General features: G+C 35.3%; 2 protein-coding genes across 2 annotated transcripts in view; both read left to right on the top strand.

The window, feature by feature from the left end:
• Positions 1-4282: 4282 nt before the first annotated feature.
• Positions 4283-14964, top strand: LOC115442201 (spondin-2). Its single transcript, XM_030167209.1, has 10 exons — positions 4283-4419; positions 6331-6524; positions 7730-7944; positions 9552-9749; positions 10551-10757; positions 11649-11909; positions 12506-12683; positions 12783-12816; positions 13793-13955; positions 14820-14964. Coding segments are annotated over exons 1-10 (1557 nt in total). The 5' UTR covers positions 4283-4417; the 3' UTR covers positions 14925-14964.
• Positions 14965-15214: 250 nt separating this feature from the next.
• LOC115442177 (DE-cadherin) overlaps positions 15215-19364 on the top strand; it is a 271403-nt gene continuing 267253 nt past the window's right edge. Inside the window, exon 1 of the mRNA XM_030167178.2 lies at positions 15215-15755. Within this exon, the coding sequence (XP_030023038.1) occupies positions 15668-15755 (88 nt within the window). The 5' untranslated portion in view covers positions 15215-15667. The remainder of the gene's footprint in view (positions 15756-19364) is intronic.

A 19364-nucleotide genomic window follows, 5' to 3' on the forward strand; every position in this document is an offset into this window, starting at 1 on the left:
AGACCGCACACGTGATCCCTGCGCATAATAGGGTAAAGAAGAAATTAAACTATTTGATGAGCAGTGGCGGCTTTAATGGTGAACGGGACGAATGGTCAGAACGACACGCTTGTAGGGGCATAAAGAAATATAAAAAATCATAACCCTGCCTTGGCAATCGAGTAAAAAGACCTCGCAATAGTCTGAGCATTGCATTAGCTATTGTCTACTAATGAGTTACTGGATAAAATCTTTACTAAATTCGATGATGATCGTTATAAACCAAATAAAATTTCACGGTAAAGGATTGTTCAAGTATAATGTAAGCATTAAAGTGCGATCGGGGTCTACGGACTGTTTATTTTCCATACCATGAGAGTCAGGGTGTCTGAACAGTAATTACGTCAGCAATATTCTATGATTTTTTAATAAATGAATAAAAATAAAGTAACTCAAACAGATTTTGTAAACATTGTACCTACTTATGCTTACGTAAGCATTGGAGGGGGATATGAGAACTTTTGCCTTTTGAGAAAAAATACCTACTAATATTCTGTTAACGTAGTACATGAACGGCCCCTAGTCAGGGCCGTAGCTCGGGGGGGGCATTGTGTGGCAATGCCCTACCTTAAAATACTAATGCCCTACCTTAATTAACTAAATAATACTTATGTATTATATTACAGTTAGTAGTTATCTACTAACTATAATATATGGAGCAGCGGGTTTTTTATTTCACGATTTGAAAGTTGGTTCTATAGTAAGAGTTAATCGTATTGATATTTAAGGGTATTTTGTTACAATCTGTATATAACCCTAATAATTATGTAAGTATTAACCTGACTCATTCATATCAAGATCACAAATCAAGAAAGCCAAAAATCGATTGACCAGATCAGATCTAGTAACATTTTTACTTCCACCCTAGCTGTAATCACAGCTGCCCTACCTTAAATTCAAGTCTAGCTACGGTCCTGCCCCTAGTTAGTTGTAGCAACATCGTTGTTCGGTCATTCGATTGCTCGAACAACTATCAGTTCCGTATTATTTCTCAGCAACAAGTTGACAGCGTTTGCGCGGCACCTTAGAGTTTCTGGACAAACATGGTTATAGGGCTAAGGCGCCTACTAAATAATTAATAGCTTATTATTTTTCTTATCATCGAATAAGGCTGTTTAAAGCTAATTTTAACAGGAGACGGGGATAAGTAAATAATATTCGTTATTAAATTTGCTACCTACGTTTTTCATAAATATATAATAGTTTCTTAAGTAACTGTAGAATAAATTATTATACAGTAGTTGCTAATAAATATGTATAAAGATATCCCAAGGGTTTCAGAGGCAGTAGATTAAACTTTATCTATAACTTGGGACAATGTTTTATTCTTTATAACTAACATTATTATTTAGCTGAATAATTTATCTGATTTTAGTTTCTTACATAATAAATTTATGTTTTAATACTGCAAAGTATTTACAATTATGAAGTTCTTAAGTAGGTAGATTCTAAAGATCAATCTCAATTTAATGTGTAAGCATTAAAAACTCAAAATAAGACCCTTATAATTCCAATATCTTCAATACATCTAAAAATACAATTCCCAAACATTACAATCTGTACATTAAGTATATCGCAAAAAAATTGGCTAAAACTGCGAGCGCCTACCTTAATGCTTTCGGCAATCAGTCGCGTCAAAAACATCATGTATATTCATCAGGCGCACACCGACGCCCGCCAACGTCCCAATTTATTTCATATTTACTTTCTTCTCGTTTCGTTTTCGCTTTATGCACGAATGTGTCAATATCCACACGTTAGAATTCATATTATAGGTAGTGGTGTACGCGTCTCCCTTATCAACATACATAACAATAGATTTGTGGCGTAGCTTCTCATAAAAGGGCCCTGCATCAAAATTTGTTGGGGTCTCTTCAGGGCTTGGGGGGCGGCTTAGTTTAATGTAGCTATCAGTCAAAAAGGGCTCTAAATGGCCGTATCATTGATACAGAGGTAGTTATATACCAGCTGTAGATACAGAATGAAGAATACGTCCAGGTCCTTTCCCAGTTTATCCACCTTTTAGAATAATTTTATTCTTATCCATTAAGAAGTGAATCAAGGAGTGATTTCATTTTATATAAAGCCTTTTGAATAAACTACATCGGAGATCCAGAAATTAGTAACTCCCATTAACTAAGCCTTTAAAAGTAATCACAAAACTAAAAACTTGCCTAATCCTGAAAAAGTGCGTACTAACCATTGGCCACCGTTGTAAAAATCCGTATAAATAAAAACAAAAGCCGGCATTGCTAAGTGGAGGCAAACATATAAATATTAAAGCGTTGCATTTACCACAATGCCGATATCTCGTAATGTTTGCGGTGAAACGTACTGACAGAAATACGTTTTACTCGCATGCATATTTAATTTCGTAACCCTAGCGTATTCTCTACTGGATACGATATTTTAATCTGTTCGAGCTAGGGCTGTGGCTCGTGCGTATGCGAATCGATTGTAAATATCTTGAATAGAACATTATGTCTTACATCTTTGTCCGTGATAGAGTCGCAATTCAATATTTTATAGTCTCATACTGTATTGTGTAATATGATGTTAACAAAATGTATCCTATTAATCTTAATCTTATATTATACTTAATGCCGAAGTTCCTAAATGTTTAGGACTAGTAATACCTTAACAGTGGCGAAGGGGCCATATAACTTGATTCCTTTCGTCTTCGCTTTATTGAGAATTCATGTAGAATCTAATTATCATTAGAACGATTTGCAGATTGCATTTATGCATATTATATTTTTTTCAGGTTCTCTTTCGAAATATTTCACCTTTCGCCACTGGGCTTTACGACTAGGTAAATCTTTGCGATGTATTTACCCCAAAAGGAAGATACTGTGTTTTCTTTGTGCCTTGCAAGGGCGAGCCCTTGGCGGTTAAGCCGTTCGCCACGCTAAGACCATCACTGGTGGCACCCAGACAATCTCTTGAATTAACAATATAGGCTAAGAACTTTATACCGTAAAAGTACATAAAATTATTTCTATTTCAAGGACCCTTTTCACACGTCCGAAGCCACGGGTTATTACTGTGTTTTGGATATTATCTTAATTATATCCAAAACACAGTAATAAAAGGCAAATATCAATTATTTAATAACGTCATTTGTATGCGACTAAAAACACTTTTTAACGAACAGTAAAAGTTTATGCTAGTTCCGCAGAACGCATCTCTGTTACTGTTTGTTATTGAATGTTTTATTTTAATTAACTGCAACCTCCATAAGGCATTCCTGTAAAATATATTACAAACATATGCTTGGCAACTGCATCCCTACTATATTTATTTTATAACATTATACATGGAAAAGTTTGTTGAAAGTAGGTAGTTGAAACGGATTGGAATGAAATTTGTCATACCAATAGATCATGCGCCAGATTGATACATAAGCTACTGTTTAATGAAAATTGCGTAAGAAGTTTTAATGTTAGCAAAGTAAGCTATATTTTTAACGTAAGCCGATACACATAGTTACGTAAGTATTGGTCTTGTAATTTTATTCTCGCCTGCGATAGGTATTTTTTTTTATTGCTTTGAATGACGAGACGAGCTTGCCGTTCGCCTGATGGTAAGCGATACGACCGTCCATAAACAGTAAAAACCCCATCCAACTTTGAATTACAAAGTACTGTTTGGTATTCCATTGCTCTCGCCATCCTGAGACATGAAATGTTAAGTCTTATTATGTCCAGTAGTTACACTGGCTACAACCGCCTTCAAACCGGAACACAACAGTGACTGCACACGGCGGTAGAAATAAACATTGCGGCCTACCCATGAGGACTCTCACATATGAGAGACCTACAACCAATAAATGACAAGACTGCAAAGCAATTGAATGACAAGACAATTATGCCGTTCGCGTAATAGTAGGCGATACGAGCGCCCATAAACAGTAGGAACACATACAGAACTTTACATTATAAAGAACTGCATGCGCTTGTCACCCTAATACATAAGATATAAGATTAATTTATTATGAATCACCTACAAATAAATTCACACCAGGTGGCCAGTTTGACTTCCAAAGTTTTCACGGAACCCCTTATCGAGTCCAAATCAAATAATTAAACAATTACCCAGGCTTATCTGCGAGCACATCAATATTTCCTTATTCAGTTAAGGAACGAAAACAAAGTAAAAGCCACTATTGGAACGCATCGAAAGAAACCCCGTATTCTTAGACGAAGTTTGGCACAACTCCAAATATACTAGAGTATATTTTCAGTCGACCGCGTTCAGTTGACGCCGAGATAACCTAATCGTTCACTTGAATTGAATAATTTGTTCGGAATTAAGGGAATATCGTCACATTCCCGGTAAAACTTACCTTGACACTGGCGGAAGGCGGTTTGCTACAAATATGTGAGTCGTTTTTATTTTTAATTGTTAAAAGTCATCAGTTCCAATTTAGAATAAAAACAAAGGTTGAAGTAAAAAATAAAATTGTCTTTGAATGGTAGCTTGTTTGTACTGAATAAATAATTATTTATGCCGGCAGTATATAATTGTTTACGTACACAGTTTTTCATGTTCTAGCCACGTGGACATTAGTAAATATAAACATCAAAGACATACTAACACAATAGATACAATTTTATGTATACACCGTTACAATCTGATTTCTTTGAATCGATATGTCTAACAAAACATTAAATGAACATACAATACGAATCGCGTAGACATTAAAAGGAAATAGTGATTCCGCCTACTTTTTGACCTAAGGGTTCAGAACCAGCGTGGGTGGTAGTCGTAAGTAAGTGCTCTATTTACTGGACCGTTGGGTTTTGAGAAGACAGCCTTAAATGTAACGTTAAATTTTAAGTCATTAATTAGTATTCCATAAATAAAATGTGAAACATGACGCGAGCAAATTATAGTGTAAAAAATCAGTCGCCATGTAAAAAAATTTATAAAATATATGCCTACTTAAGAAATAAATCTGCAATGATATATGGATAAAATTATAAATATAATTAAGTCGGTTCCAGATCATAAACTAAGCTCTGTTAGTTGTGCGAGAGGTGAATTTTTTCGTACTTGTATGTAAAACGTAAATGTAACAGGTTGCTATCAAAAATACCTAATTTTAGCTATGCTATATTAGCTATAGTAAAATAGCTCAATTTCTGATTTGCAACTGACTATAGCGTAGTTAGCAAGATCGTCTAGTTAGGAACGGAAAGAATTGTCAAGTCGAAGGCCCGCATGTTTAAAACCTAAGGCATGCTTCTGACCTATAACACTTAAGTCTGTATTGTTTTAACATCGGGGAGGGGTGAGGTACATATCAAATACCGGAACCTGTTCCTCCTCCGACATCCCTAACTATAAGACACCAGTGTATTAATTTTAAGCGAAATATATTTTAACATTTTGTGAATAATTAAAGATTAAAAAAGATATGTATAACTTATCGAAATAACGGTATCTTGTTTAGAACTTGTTGAAAAAAACTTTAAAACAGTTTCTCTATCTCAGTTTTACTCACGAAACTATAAAACTATATTTACAAAACTTCGATTATCTAGAAATAAGGTTTCCCTGACATATTGCTTTTGCGCTTAGCCCGGCAGAATAGTTGACGTGCAAGAAGATACTTGAATTTACATTTGTGATACGAGATTAGTGAACACACTATAGTCTAAATCTGCGAAGACGCTGTTTAATCTGTATAATGTATGAAACTTAACCAAAATTATTTGTTGACACAAGTTTATAATGAAGGAACTTGTACTTGAACGTGGGCGGAGTTTGGAATCGATAGAACTATTTTGTTGAAGACTTTGATTAATTTTGTCTCTGACACTATAAAGGTTGCGGTTCGGATGTTTGTGTAATTATTGTATAGTTTGTATTTACAATATGTTAGTGTGATATGACATAATAATTTGGGTTAGACATTATTAAGTTGCTTTATTATGTACCTATATGATATGATAGTTATTAATTATAACTTGAGTAAGAAAACTAAACTCGCCATGTTGTAGTAAAGTATGGTACTGATTTCTGATACCGACAACGTTATCTTTAAACGAAAAAGTAATAGTAGAGATCCCATTTTGTACTGACAGCCCTAATGAAGACGAGAAAGCTAAAGTAGAGATCTCAAAGTACGATTTTTTTCTGATCAGGGTATAAATTTATTTAAATTTTCAATTAAATTATTAAGATACATTATTTAAATGATACTACGAACTAGCAAGCTAAGAGGAGAGAAAAAGAGAAAAGATAAAAATTATCAAAAGTTTCCTTCACTAAACTGTTTGTTTTCAGGTACCTAAAATGTCTAATAATTTTGTTATCATACGTGGCTCATGGATCAACGCTGGTAAGCAAATGCGACCAGACCCCTCCTCTTTCGGACGGGACGCCACCCAGCATAGACAAGGGTCTCTTCCACCTTGTCATAGAACACGCGGCCATGAGGGACGACAAGATATTCTACACGCCTGACCAGACTTATGTTTGTAAGTAATTTTTTATTCACTATGGAGAAAGATACAACGCTACTATTGTGTAAAAATTGTAAACATTTTTGTTAAAAACTAGCGACTCACCTCGGCTAAGCTCGGGTAGCAGAGTATACTATATGCCTATATTCTTTTCTATCACATAAAACATTAATTAATTAGACACATGAACCTTCCTCTTGAATCACTTCGTATATTGGTGAAATTCGTTCTATAAACGTTTATTAAACGCAGAAGCTGTTGAATGGATTTGAATCTCTACGCCACAATTAGACCAAGTCCTAGTTTAGCTTATAGACTGATTTTTATACCGGAGAAGTGCACGATGTGACTATTATCTGAAAAATATTTTTTTCAATCCACGAACTAGTGGCGGCCCTAAATGACGCGAAGCTCCAGGCAAAAGCGAAAGAAAACGACGCGAAGCCCCGTTCGGAGCAAAAAAAGAGATATTAAATAATCAAACTAAATTATAATTTAGTCATTTTACAATGAAGTTTATTTATATAAGCGATTTACAAATTTCCGATAAAGTGTAAAGATCAGACCTTGCTAATCTTTAAAGATGGATCTAAAAATCACCATGTCCGGTCAAAGTCACTTTATGTTTGATTTTTCCATAAACCCTTGGTAAACACAGACACGAAGGACAACAAGACATCCTACACGCTCAGGACTTATTTGTATTAAAATTTGTGTAGGCGTTAATAACAAAGCAGCTAAAGATAGGAATTAATTGGTTTGGTAGAGTATAATGTGTTCAGTGCATTGAGAAAACGACGCAAATTATAATTATTAGGTATTTTTATACGGTTCCTTTAGATGTTGCAAGCTATAAAAATACTGTTTAATGTCATTTACTATGCTTACTACAATATAAAACTAACATTGGCTTCACTGTAGGTGAAGAATTTGCAGGAAAGAAGTTCAAAACGTCTGCGCTTCGCCTAAAAGTCATAGGTATTCGAGTACTCGAAATAAACACCAAGACTACAGTTCACTGAAATTCGAACTCGTGTGTGTTGATAATTCAAATAGAAATTTGAAATCAAACACGAAATCTAGTTTCCAATACCCCTGAGGGTAATGCACAGAAATACGTTCATTGGAAAAATGTTGCTATTAAATCCGCACAGGCGCAAAGTAAACGTTCTAACCAAATTACTATTGCCGTTTGTATCGTTGCGTTTAATTTTTCGTAGTAACCATAAACGCAGCTAACTCTAGCCGGCCGTTCCGATGGTTTATGATCACTGCCGAGGACCCAGCTGTGGACAATAGCGTGTTTGAAGTATCACGCAAGGTGGTGGATGTTGGTAGCTTGAAGACGTTGGATGATGACTCCAAATCTCGGTACAGTGAGAGATGCGCAAGTACTGTTGAGAATATTGACAGTTCGGATAAAACTTGGGTTGAGGTAATAATCATATTTTAATTTCTATCTTCTATGTCTTATCTATTTAGCCTAGGTGCATATTACATCTTAGGCATTAAGGTGCACTAAATGATTTGTATGCTAAATATTTGGCGATCGTTTTATATTAATTACCTACGGGATTTGAGTATGCAACATTTAAAATCACTATGTATTTCAATATTGAACTTTAGTTCGATTAGAATTATGCGATCCAAATTATTATATCTACATTTCAAATTATGAAATATAATCAATTAGTTAGTAGTCATCTAATGTATACCTAGTCTTGCCATAAATATTGTAATAAAGAAAAAAGAAAATTGTTAACTGCAAATAACATTTATTACTTTTACAGTGTGTCAGTTTAATACATAAATATAAAACAATTAAAAATATAAAAAGCTTATTCGAAGTGGTCTCCATTGGCTGCAATACAGTCCTTTAAACGATGAGGCCAGTTATCAATAGAAGCACGCACTCTTTCCATGGGAAAATTCTTCACTGCCAATCGTATAGATTGTTTTAGGGACTCCAAATTATCATGGCGTTTAGAGCAAGCTGTACTCTCTAAAACTGACCACAAATCATAATCCAGCGGATTAAGATCGGGACTAGACGACGGCCAGTCTTCAGCTCTGATGAAGTCCGAAACGTTCGATTCCAACCAAGACTGCGTGGACCGAGCTTTATGACCCGGCGCCGAGTCTTGCTGGAAGGACCATACTTGGTTATTGAACATGGTGATGTTAAGGGGCTTAACTACCTTCTCAAGAATGGTATCTTGATACACTTGTGCCGATGTTTTGATACCTTTTCACAAAAATATGGCTCAGTCACTCCTTCATAGCTAACACCCCACCAAACCATCACTGAAGTCGGATAATGTCCACGTTGCACTCTGTCGACTAATTGGGAAGCTTCCTTAGAGCTTTGAGCATAAATACGGTCATTTTGTTTGTTAAAATGTTGCTCAATTGTAAAAATTTTCTCATCCGTAAACAAAATTTTTCTGTGACCTCCCTTTGCGTACCGCTTCAGTAGTTGTTTCGATTTTACCACCCTATTCTTCTTTAAATTATCAGTTAAGAAATGGCCAGTGCGTCTCTTATAGGCTGCAAGTCCTAAGTCATCTTTTAAAATACGCGACATGGTTCTAGGTGCTATCTTCATTTCCCGAGATAAAATCTTTTGCTTTCGGACAGGATTTCTTCGAATTCTTTCCCTTACTGCTTTGACCACCTTTTTCGTACGAACACTACGTGGACGGCCAGATCTTTTCTGTCACAAACAGAGGAGGTCTCATTGTACCTATTAATAGCCCGGTACACAAACATTTTACTAATACCAAGTGTATGGAGAGTTTTAAAAATTGCATTTGGCTCCATACCTACTTTGTGTAATGCTATCACAGCGATTCGGTTCTCTTTATCACCCCACACCATTTTAATATCGCAAAATATTTTACAATGTATTGGCGCCAAAATGAGAAAACACAATGAACAATCGTATAAAAATGACAGATTCGAAATTCAAATGTAATATTTTTTTATAATTAAGTGTAACAGTATTTATGGCCAGACTAAGTATTTAAATCACTTTTCCACCAGATTCATTGGGTATCTCCAAAACAAAGCAGTCCACAACAACAGATTCGTATCCGCGCGATGGTAGCCGAGAACAGGGAAGTATGGTACACTGGCGACAACCTTACTATACTGCTTAACATGGAGGATTCGAAGAGGAAAGACAGTCCTCCATTGCCTGTTAGGGAAGTTTGCACGCTCTGCAGTGAAGCGCGGTATGAGGTATACAGTAATAATTATAATGCCAGCCGTGTACATATATATGGGATTGGAATTTGTGCCCAATATGGCGATACGTCCTTGATAATGGGAATGACATGAAGTGAAATTTAAATCTACTTATTGTCTTCTCTTCTTATGACGAAAGTTTTTTTTCGCAAATGATTCGAGTTGGTATATTTAATTATCGAAATGGGTATAGAATTAGTGTCTCACATAGGAAGAGGGGGGGGGGGGGGTTAGGTTCCGCTATTTGATACGTAACTCGATAACTCGTCCCCCTCCACGTGAGCTTAAGTTAGGTTTCAATTTATAAATAACAAGCTTAACCATACCCACGCACTATAAAAGAAAATGAAAATAATTTACGTCATAACTAGGGAAGCCAGTTTTTTTTTAGTCTATAAGGGAATAATGCTTAAATGGGTAAAATATATAAATGAATAAATATTCGGGGTTTTAGTTTTTTACCCGTGACATATAAGTAACAAAATTATTTTGTGACATTTTTTAATATTTTTCAGAGGATCGGCTCAGTTTTACCGTATTCTAATTCGTTTTAACATATTTGTAACATTTAATACAATTATAATTATAATTAAAAACAGGTATCAACTCGCTTTTTATTAAATTTATTAAAAAATCTAGTCGTATTGATATAAGCGAAAATGCAAACGTTGCGTGCGTGAGTACTTGTCAATCGTAGATCGATCAATTTACGGAACAAAGTCTGACCCGACGAGAGATTTTAAAATGTGCCTAAAATACGACACGTCTGACAACACTACTCATAACTACCCACAGATAATATTCAAAGGCCAGTGGTCGAGGGTGGCCCATCCTCGCTACTACCCCAACAAGCCCGATGAGAATGGCTACAGTCATCTGATCGGAGCCTCGCATGGCAACAACTTTACCATGTGGCAACAAGGCGCTAAGGCCACTAAGGGGTTACAGCTTTTAGCTGAGGAAGCAGACGTGTCTGTTATGGAAAGAGAGATCATAGATGCAGTAAGTTTTTCTTTATTATTTTTGGCACTGCTTATTTATTATTATAGGCCAGCCAGTAGTTGTTACAATATGAAGTATAAAACAATGAGTTCCAAAAAAATATTTAAAACTAACACCTGTGTGTTACAACAACAACCATATGCGAAACATTATCAATTCTTATTCATGGATTACAGTATTGGTTTTCAAAGTGGGGGGCGCGCCGCCCTAGGAAGGCGTTATGACATGTTAAGGGGGGCTTTAATGTAGATTTGTTAACCAATTTCTATCCCTTGAGAACAATACTTTTTTCTGAATAAAAGATACCATGTCCTTCTATACCCCTGACAACGAACCTATATGCAAAATTTCATTGTTACCGATTTGAAAAGTAAAGGCGTGAAGGCGTAAAAACAATGCATAATTTTTATAATATTAGTTGGGATATTTTTTGAAAAACCCTTGGTTCCTCTTCATTGCATTGAAGAGAAGTTGGGCGTAGGCATTTCTATTTTAGGCAGCAGGGTGGTTTGTCAAAAATACTTCGAGAAACTTTGAATTACAGTCTGCGATACGACAATATTTTACCACTTGATGATAAGGTGTGATTTGCAATAACTTTCCTGGAATAAGAACCCCAATGTGTACTTTTATAGGATAAAAGTAGTCGTCCGTTAGTCCAAAAGTTAGTTAGTAGGTTTGCTCAATTTTATTAAGGCTCGTTTAGGGGTTTAAGCGTTGACTTTTTATATATATCCAAACAGCAGCACAATCAAGAAATGATTTTTATTCAGGAAAAGTCTTTCACACATGCGTATTTGCGAGAGCATAGAATCACGCATTATTTAAAAGCATATACTAATTCAAACTTTATACTTACTTATTGGCAACATTAATATCATTATATTCTAGATGGTCTATCCAGAAGGCACCAGAACATTAATCCGAGGGAAGCGTCGCCACCACCCCTACATGTCTCTTCCGTCCCAAGCACTCTTCAGGACCGACAGGATCCACCACATGTTCTCGGTAGCTGTGGCGATGCGACCCTCGCCCGACTGGTTCCTAGGCATTTACAAGTTCGAGCTCTGTAACGAGACGGAATGGTTGGATGAGTTTGAAATACCTTTGTATCCATGGGATGCTGGGACTATGGATGGCGTGTCTTATGAAGTAAGCATTTTTGTCTAAATAACTGTTTATAATTAATGCTTTCACTGTCTTGAATTCAAAGTACTTCTATAAGATTTCATGCTCCATAAGGAAATTTCAGTGTTTGATAAATAAATGTTTTATGGGTATTCGATTATGTGCTACACAACTTATTTTTATGGTTAATTTTATTAACAAAATTTATTAGTATTTTTTCATATATACCAACAAGACCACGAAATGTGTTTAATTGATTAATCATTATTATCGTTCCAATTTACAAATTTTTCCGATATTATAAAATCTATGCCAAATAAAGGCTATAAATAAAGAGTTCTGGGAACTTTCCACTTAATTAACTAATTATAAAAAACGTCGGGAATTTAGTATTACAGCTTAACTGTATTCGAATATATTAAAATCCTGATGAGATTTATAATATTTTCTCGGTTAATCTCTTTGTTTTCCTATTATTATGTTTTTCTCCTCTGCATTAAAACGCAAAAGCCCAATGTCCCACAACACACAGTAATTATCTTATAATAAGTATGTACATACTATAAATCATATTAACAAAAATCATTACCCATGAAACTACATTCATTCACTCTTTCCAGTCTCCAAGATCCATGTCACAGCCCGGAGATAATATAGAGAGAGTGGAAGTAGGCTCATTCAATCGCAAATCTCCATTCTACCAGCTGAACTTGAACGATCTGCAACCGTTTGCCAAATTACAAGTGCGACGGCTTGACGTCTATCCGTTAATAGACGTAGACTGCAGTAAAAATGGAGGTAAGGACTTTTCATTGTAATGATATCGCATTAATTAATATTAGACCTTATTAATTTTAGTGTGGGATTTAAAATTCAATGATGGTTTTATTTTTGCAGAAGAAGAATCGGAATCAATGGATATTCAAGAAGAGTAAGTATAGTGATTGGGTAAGTTCGGATAACGTAATAATTTCTATTAAACCTGTATTTTCTTATACGTACAACAGAGACTAAAGTAGCATTTTGTTATGTTTACCAATTTCCGATTGCGTTCATTTTAGTAAGATTTATTAGCGATAATTTCAAATCAACAGTCTTTATTAGTAATCCGAACTTACCCCAACACACACTACCGATCTAAATGATTGCTACACTGGTACTTGACGGCAGAAATACTAACTTATACGAATATGTACTTAATAATTAATTATTTCAATATTAATCGAAGCTATTAATTAATATCCATTAACCACCATATCGCCTGTATTTAACATCTATTTTGTTAAGGCTATTAAATTTGAATACTAATAAACACTAAACAGTTAACAATACTCTTTAATTATAATACTTATATAAAATAGAATCTGCGATAGATTTATTTAGGAGTTAGGTGCACCTGGTATGTAAACACTTTTTCGTATTTCCGTAAACAATTTACAAACAAATTAAATATAATTAAGTACTTAATTACTTAAAAATTTGTAGAGATGCGTCTCCATTTTATATTTAATGCAGTTGTTATTAATCAGATGCTAGACTAGTCCTTGAATTATATTAATTCATTTTTTTTTTGTTTACTCTGCTCCAACGTATCCTACAATTTATTTATTCCTTTGCTGTCCTAGAATACCAAAACAAAATTCGAATTGGACTCAGTTATTCAAAAATGTACCAACCCACAAATTATCCAATAATATGAAATTTAACACGCAATCTATCGACACGCAAAAAGTATGTGTGAATCAATCCACACAATTTTTTATACTTACATAGAAAAATCCAGCTATAACAAATACTTAACAATCCACAAATGTTTAAAAGTAGTTTGTATTTTGGTTTAGCTCGGTCGAATTTAGAATGCAATTTTTACCTTAGGTTTCCTTTAAACTTGTTTTAATATTTCTCAGCGCACCACAAGAGCCGATAGTGGGTGAAACAAAACAAAAACTAGACGCCATGGAGCGTTGCGATGTCGGTGTTTGGGGTGAATGGTCGCCATGCTTCCCGAGAGAGGGCGTCTGCGGGCCCGGGTCGCGGACTAGAATAAGATCTAAGAGGAATCTATTCGAGGTATACGAACCTGTTTTTCTATACCCTAGGTTAGTTATATTTATTTGTAGGTATGCTTTTGAATAAATTTGTAGGTTTTATGGAGAAAAAAAAACACAAATTGTGAAAGGAAATTCCCCGTTTAGAATTATAATTCGAAATAATATTTCATTATTAAATTCTAAAGGTAGGTAGGTACACGTAGGTAATGAAATATGTTGTTACCTACTTATTAATTTATAAAGAAAAAGTAGGCATACTACATAATGATAAATAAACGTTGTCACAAATTTTACAGTATGAACCAATTTCCCAGACAGATCTCTTAAAATAATAAAATAATAATATAATTATAAAAGGATTTCCGAATATCGCTTTATGAAATAAGTCATTAGCAATTTTAATAAATGTAACGTTCTTACATTCATTTAATCTGCACACTGTTTTGACTGGAGATATTTTACCTAACATATCAAAAAAGTAAATATCTACTGAACTTGGTAGCCGGACAAAATGTGATTAATATGGTATTGAGTTTTTCTACTCAGTATCTGCCCGGAGTCTGAAATTTTTGCCTGTTTTGTGATAGGTTCGACCCCCAATCACATCACGGGATGGAAAACAGTACTTATACATACGGCGGGAAATCGGTGTATCAGTTGCGCCTCTGCCTACCCTTTCGGGGATAAAGGGCGTGATGTGTTTCATGTGTGTGTGTCAAGTAATTAAAATATGTAATAAAGAAATAAAACTATTGATCGAGATATCTGATTGCGCCGTACGACTTTTAATTACTTAAGTCATTTATAGCTATAAAATCGATTCATTATGTAAGTAATAAGTTCTCTATTCTTAGAAATGACAGTGTCAATAATTCTATTGCAGACTGAGAGCGAAAATAAACAAGAAGAAGAATCAACCGGCAGTTGCCCAAAAGTTACCACTGAGCCTTTAATACAAAATGAAAATTGTTTTATAAATTGTTTTTAGTCCTTAAATAGTTTGCTTGGCGATTAAAATAACTAGAAAAGACAGGACTTTTATTTATACACCTGGATTGGCTGTGGGCAAACCTGAAAAGGCTCGCTATTCGCAGTCATGCTCTTTTTGCGCGAAAATAAACCGGCTTCTAAGTTTGAACGAACGGCGGCTATGGCGCGCCGCGCGCCTATCGGCGAAGAGAAGCACCGTGTCAACATTGTTGTGCCCGTCAGCCGTGAACATAGACGCGGATCGCGCATGCTCCGAACATCAACGGCCCGCCTCGCGCGTTACCGCAACTTGTTGATTGTTCGCTCACTTCAAGTCAGTCCGCCGCGAACGATGTGCAGGGTGGTTGTGTACGGCGTGGCCTCCGATCTCGCTAACTTTGAAATAATTTTACGAAAATATTATGTGAAGTTTCAAAACATAAATTCTTTGACGAACACTGCACTCCGGTGGCTTGTATATTAGTGTCTAGTTAAATTAAATGTTATAAATAGTTAGTTTTAATTCATTGTAATTTAATAGGCCTACTCGTTTTACCTGCATACTTCGTCCCACGACCGCGCCGCGAGGTGGTTACCTACCTTATCCGATAAACGAATATTTTTCAAATGGATGTGAGTTGAGTTCTGTGAGCTAGTGTGCGTGTTTAGTGATTACGAGACTCCGTGAGAGCGTGCTTCAAGATTGTGACATGTTTTTACATTAGTGACGTGAAAGAGTAAATAATAAAAATTGTTATAAACATGTTCGCGTGGATCAGTGAGATGGGCATCTTGTACATGTCGGTATGGCTGTGTTCGGTAGCGGTGGCGTCGTCGCAGTATACTAAAGGTAAAACCGCTTTTCTACCTGGATGTGTGCGCGCAGGCTTGCTTGTCAACGCGCTTTGTTCTGCGCCTTTTGTTTGTTTCTTGGGACGGCAGGTTTACAAGTCGGTCATGGCATGTTACCTGGCTAGGTATTCGTACATTTCGAATCAACGTTTCGCTTACTCAACCGGATGTCATGCACTGGTGAGTGCATATTTGTTGACATAATTATTAGTTTCCCGTAATGGTGTTAGTTCCTAGTATGGTGACGGCGGTCCTCAGGTATTCTGATATCGCCCGCCGTAATTGTGATAAGTTATCATTTATCTTCCCCACCCATTTCTTATCGTTTAAACTTAGTCACAATTTATTATAACTACATACTTTATAGGAACTTTTGAAATCATGAAATAAAAAATGATGGATAAAATAATTGTCAATGGGTTTACGTATATAGAAAATAGGTGTTGTATAAACATAGATTCATGCACTTAAAAATATTCCACGTGTATAAAATAATACGTTAGGTAAATCCACGTGTTGTTTTTTTGAAGCGGTATGAATCACCTTTGTATTTGCAAATCAACAACATTCATAGGTAGTTAATTTACAGTGCCCTTACAGCTAAGTATTACAAGTTTTTGTGGTAGCTATTTGATGCCATGTACCATGTAGTGACCTAAGTAGGTATTTTGCTGGTCGTAGTATATATTTTATTTGGCCCGGATAGCGACCACCGTACACAAGGCGTTAAAATCCGCCATAGTTGCCGAGTAAGTGTGACGCGTTCCGGGATCAGTCTGTGTATATCAAGTTCCAACAAGCCGGCATAATTTTGTCGACTGTCAAGGGGTAATCACCTCTTATCAGTCAACATTCTATGTGCCCGAAATAAAAAAGAACAACTTGGTACTTATGAGATATGAATACGAACGATTTTCGATTCTTAAAGAAAATATATAAAATTATTCGTATTGTAGATACTTCAACGTTAAAATATCTTGTTAACATCGTTACGGTAACCTTTTTTACTTATCTATCGTTTGATAGTATTCATCATTACTTTTGACAATACAATTTTAATGTGAAACCGTTTGATCTTCTACGGCTTCTGTATACCATTCCGAAGTTAATTTAATGAAAATTCCTATTTGTAACCATAAATGAGGACGATGGTGACGTCCAGGGTAAACACTAAATATAGAAAATCAAACCGTAGAGCCTTGATATAGAGTAGCTTAGCTCCTTTAGAATGTTAGAGATAAGTGGAGAATTGATTTTATAGAAACATTAACAGCATTCGAATACTTGTATAATTGTCTCTATTTTAAAGCTTAGTAAAATGTCTTTGCAATTTATAGTCCATTTCATGGTAAAAATCGCTAGTGGAAGCCAACTTCGACAAGTTTTCTTGCTAATCTAGACCTCGCTTTAGGGTATTTTGCCTTGCATGCAAGATGTTTTTTTATATAACGCAGCATCTGCCTATATCGTGGACGATCATTGGAAACAGCCACAATCATTACTTCCACAAGTGTACTAAGTAACCTTTTTACTAGTGAGGTAAGAAGGTATTATTGATTGTTTCTTGGGGATTAGATTCCCTTGTGGAAAAACACCTATTTACATAAGGTTTATGTTGTTGGCATTAAAAATTACAATTTTAAATAGTTTAAAATGCTTATTTTTTTATTAAATATAATCTTGCACCTTGATCTTAATTCAATATACAGCGGCGATAGCCTAGTTGGTTGTGGAACGGACTGCCGAGACGAATGTCCGCAGGTTCAAATCCCAAGGGCACACACCTCTGATTTTTCTAAAAATTATGTGTGTATTCTTTGTGAATTATCGCTTGCTTTAACGGTGAAGGAAAACATCGTAAGGAAACCTGCATACCTGAGAAGTTCTCTATAGGAATTTCGAGGGTGTGTGAAGTCTACCAATCCGCACTAGGCCAGCGTGGTGGACTAAGGCCTAATCCCTCTCAGTAGTAGAGGAGGCCCGTGCTCAGCAGTGGGCAAGTATATAATACAGGGCTGATATTATTATTATTATTATAATAATGCGTGAACAATTAGAGCCCTCATTCAGCTCTTTATTGCACTACAGTCTAACTAAAACTGCAGCGCAGTAATGGAGGACCAAGACGACATACGGGCACTAAGTCAGTAATGTAGCAATTAATTACGTTTCACTTATATATTTAACACGTATAATTAAAGAAATTTAAAACGTATATACAAATATAATACAACCAATTACCCCTGTTTGTGTATTATTATTTGGTTTGAGCTTAGCACGGCTTTTAGTTCTTAGTTTGGATAAACGTCTCAATGTATTCCGAAACAAAGGTAGTCTATGTTAATACAGGTTTTTATCTGTATGCCAAACATCCACTTAGCATAAACATCTAAATATACGATAATCTCGTAAACTATGTTCATTAAGAAAAAAATCACGCGTACAATTTGGTTTTCTAGATACCAAAATGTCAGCCTAAGTACAACAATTTTCGTTATAAAAGCCCCAAAAACTTGACCATTTAAGAACTTAAGCTAAATACTTGGCACTCAAGTCCTAAAACTTAACGCACATTATCGTACATTACTTAATCACGAAAACATTAACCTAAACAGCCAAGTTCGTAGACATTATAGCCAACAATAGCCAAGCCATTAAGCATTGAAGATGATCGATAAACTCATTTGGTCGGCAGAGGATCGTGACCACGACATAGGTAACCTATTGTTAGACGAAATTAAGTTACAGGCTAGCCATAGGGGGAGTGTACGGGAAAGTATGAGTCGTAATTCTGATCCCTTACTTCCTTCTAAGTTAAGGAGAAAGTCTGAAGATGTTTGTTAATGCACAGACTGAATGTGGGGTACATCCCGGAAAAATGGACAGTACATTGATTCTGAGATTTTCGGAATGGGTTTCATAGCACACATTATAGCTCCTTGCTTTATACTACATGGCTTGAAATATAAGCAACATTTCGTAGCACACATGATAGCCTATTGTTTTATACTATATGTTTTGAAAAATAAGAAAGATTTCGGAAAAAAAGTTTTATAGCACATATAATAGCTTCTTGTTTCATACTATATGTCTTGAATAAGAACATAACATAAATACTTAACTCAGAGAGAACAATCGAAATGACCGAGAAAAATCTTGAGCACATTCAACTCGTTTATCTAATTTGCGAAATAAATGCCCTTGAGACAGTAACTACAAACATTTTTGGCAATAACGCGCAAGTCAAATAAAACAAGTTATAATTTTTCCATGTTGACACTTAAGAAATATGTTGTCTTCAACAAATTAATGTCGACTTGAATAATAACTTTTGAATCTAGCACTGTGAACTTCGAACATAGTCTACAATACACGCATTACGGGTTAAAACAATCAAATTAAAAAATTAGAATAACGAACATAATTTTATTGTATTTACATCTAAAAACATGTTTTTTTGTGTGCTGACTGTTTAAGCTAGTTTTAGCAGATGTGCAGCACTTGTTCATCGCTGATATACATTAGAAGTTGTCAGAAACACCACAATATTAAGAGTTATGGTAAACTTATTTCGACGCATCTGTTACACAACTGAAAGACAATATCA

The sequence above is a fragment of the Manduca sexta genome, chromosome 6 (assembly GCF_014839805.1).
Source record: "Manduca sexta isolate Smith_Timp_Sample1 chromosome 6, JHU_Msex_v1.0, whole genome shotgun sequence".
Taxonomy (NCBI): domain Eukaryota; kingdom Metazoa; phylum Arthropoda; class Insecta; order Lepidoptera; family Sphingidae; genus Manduca; species Manduca sexta.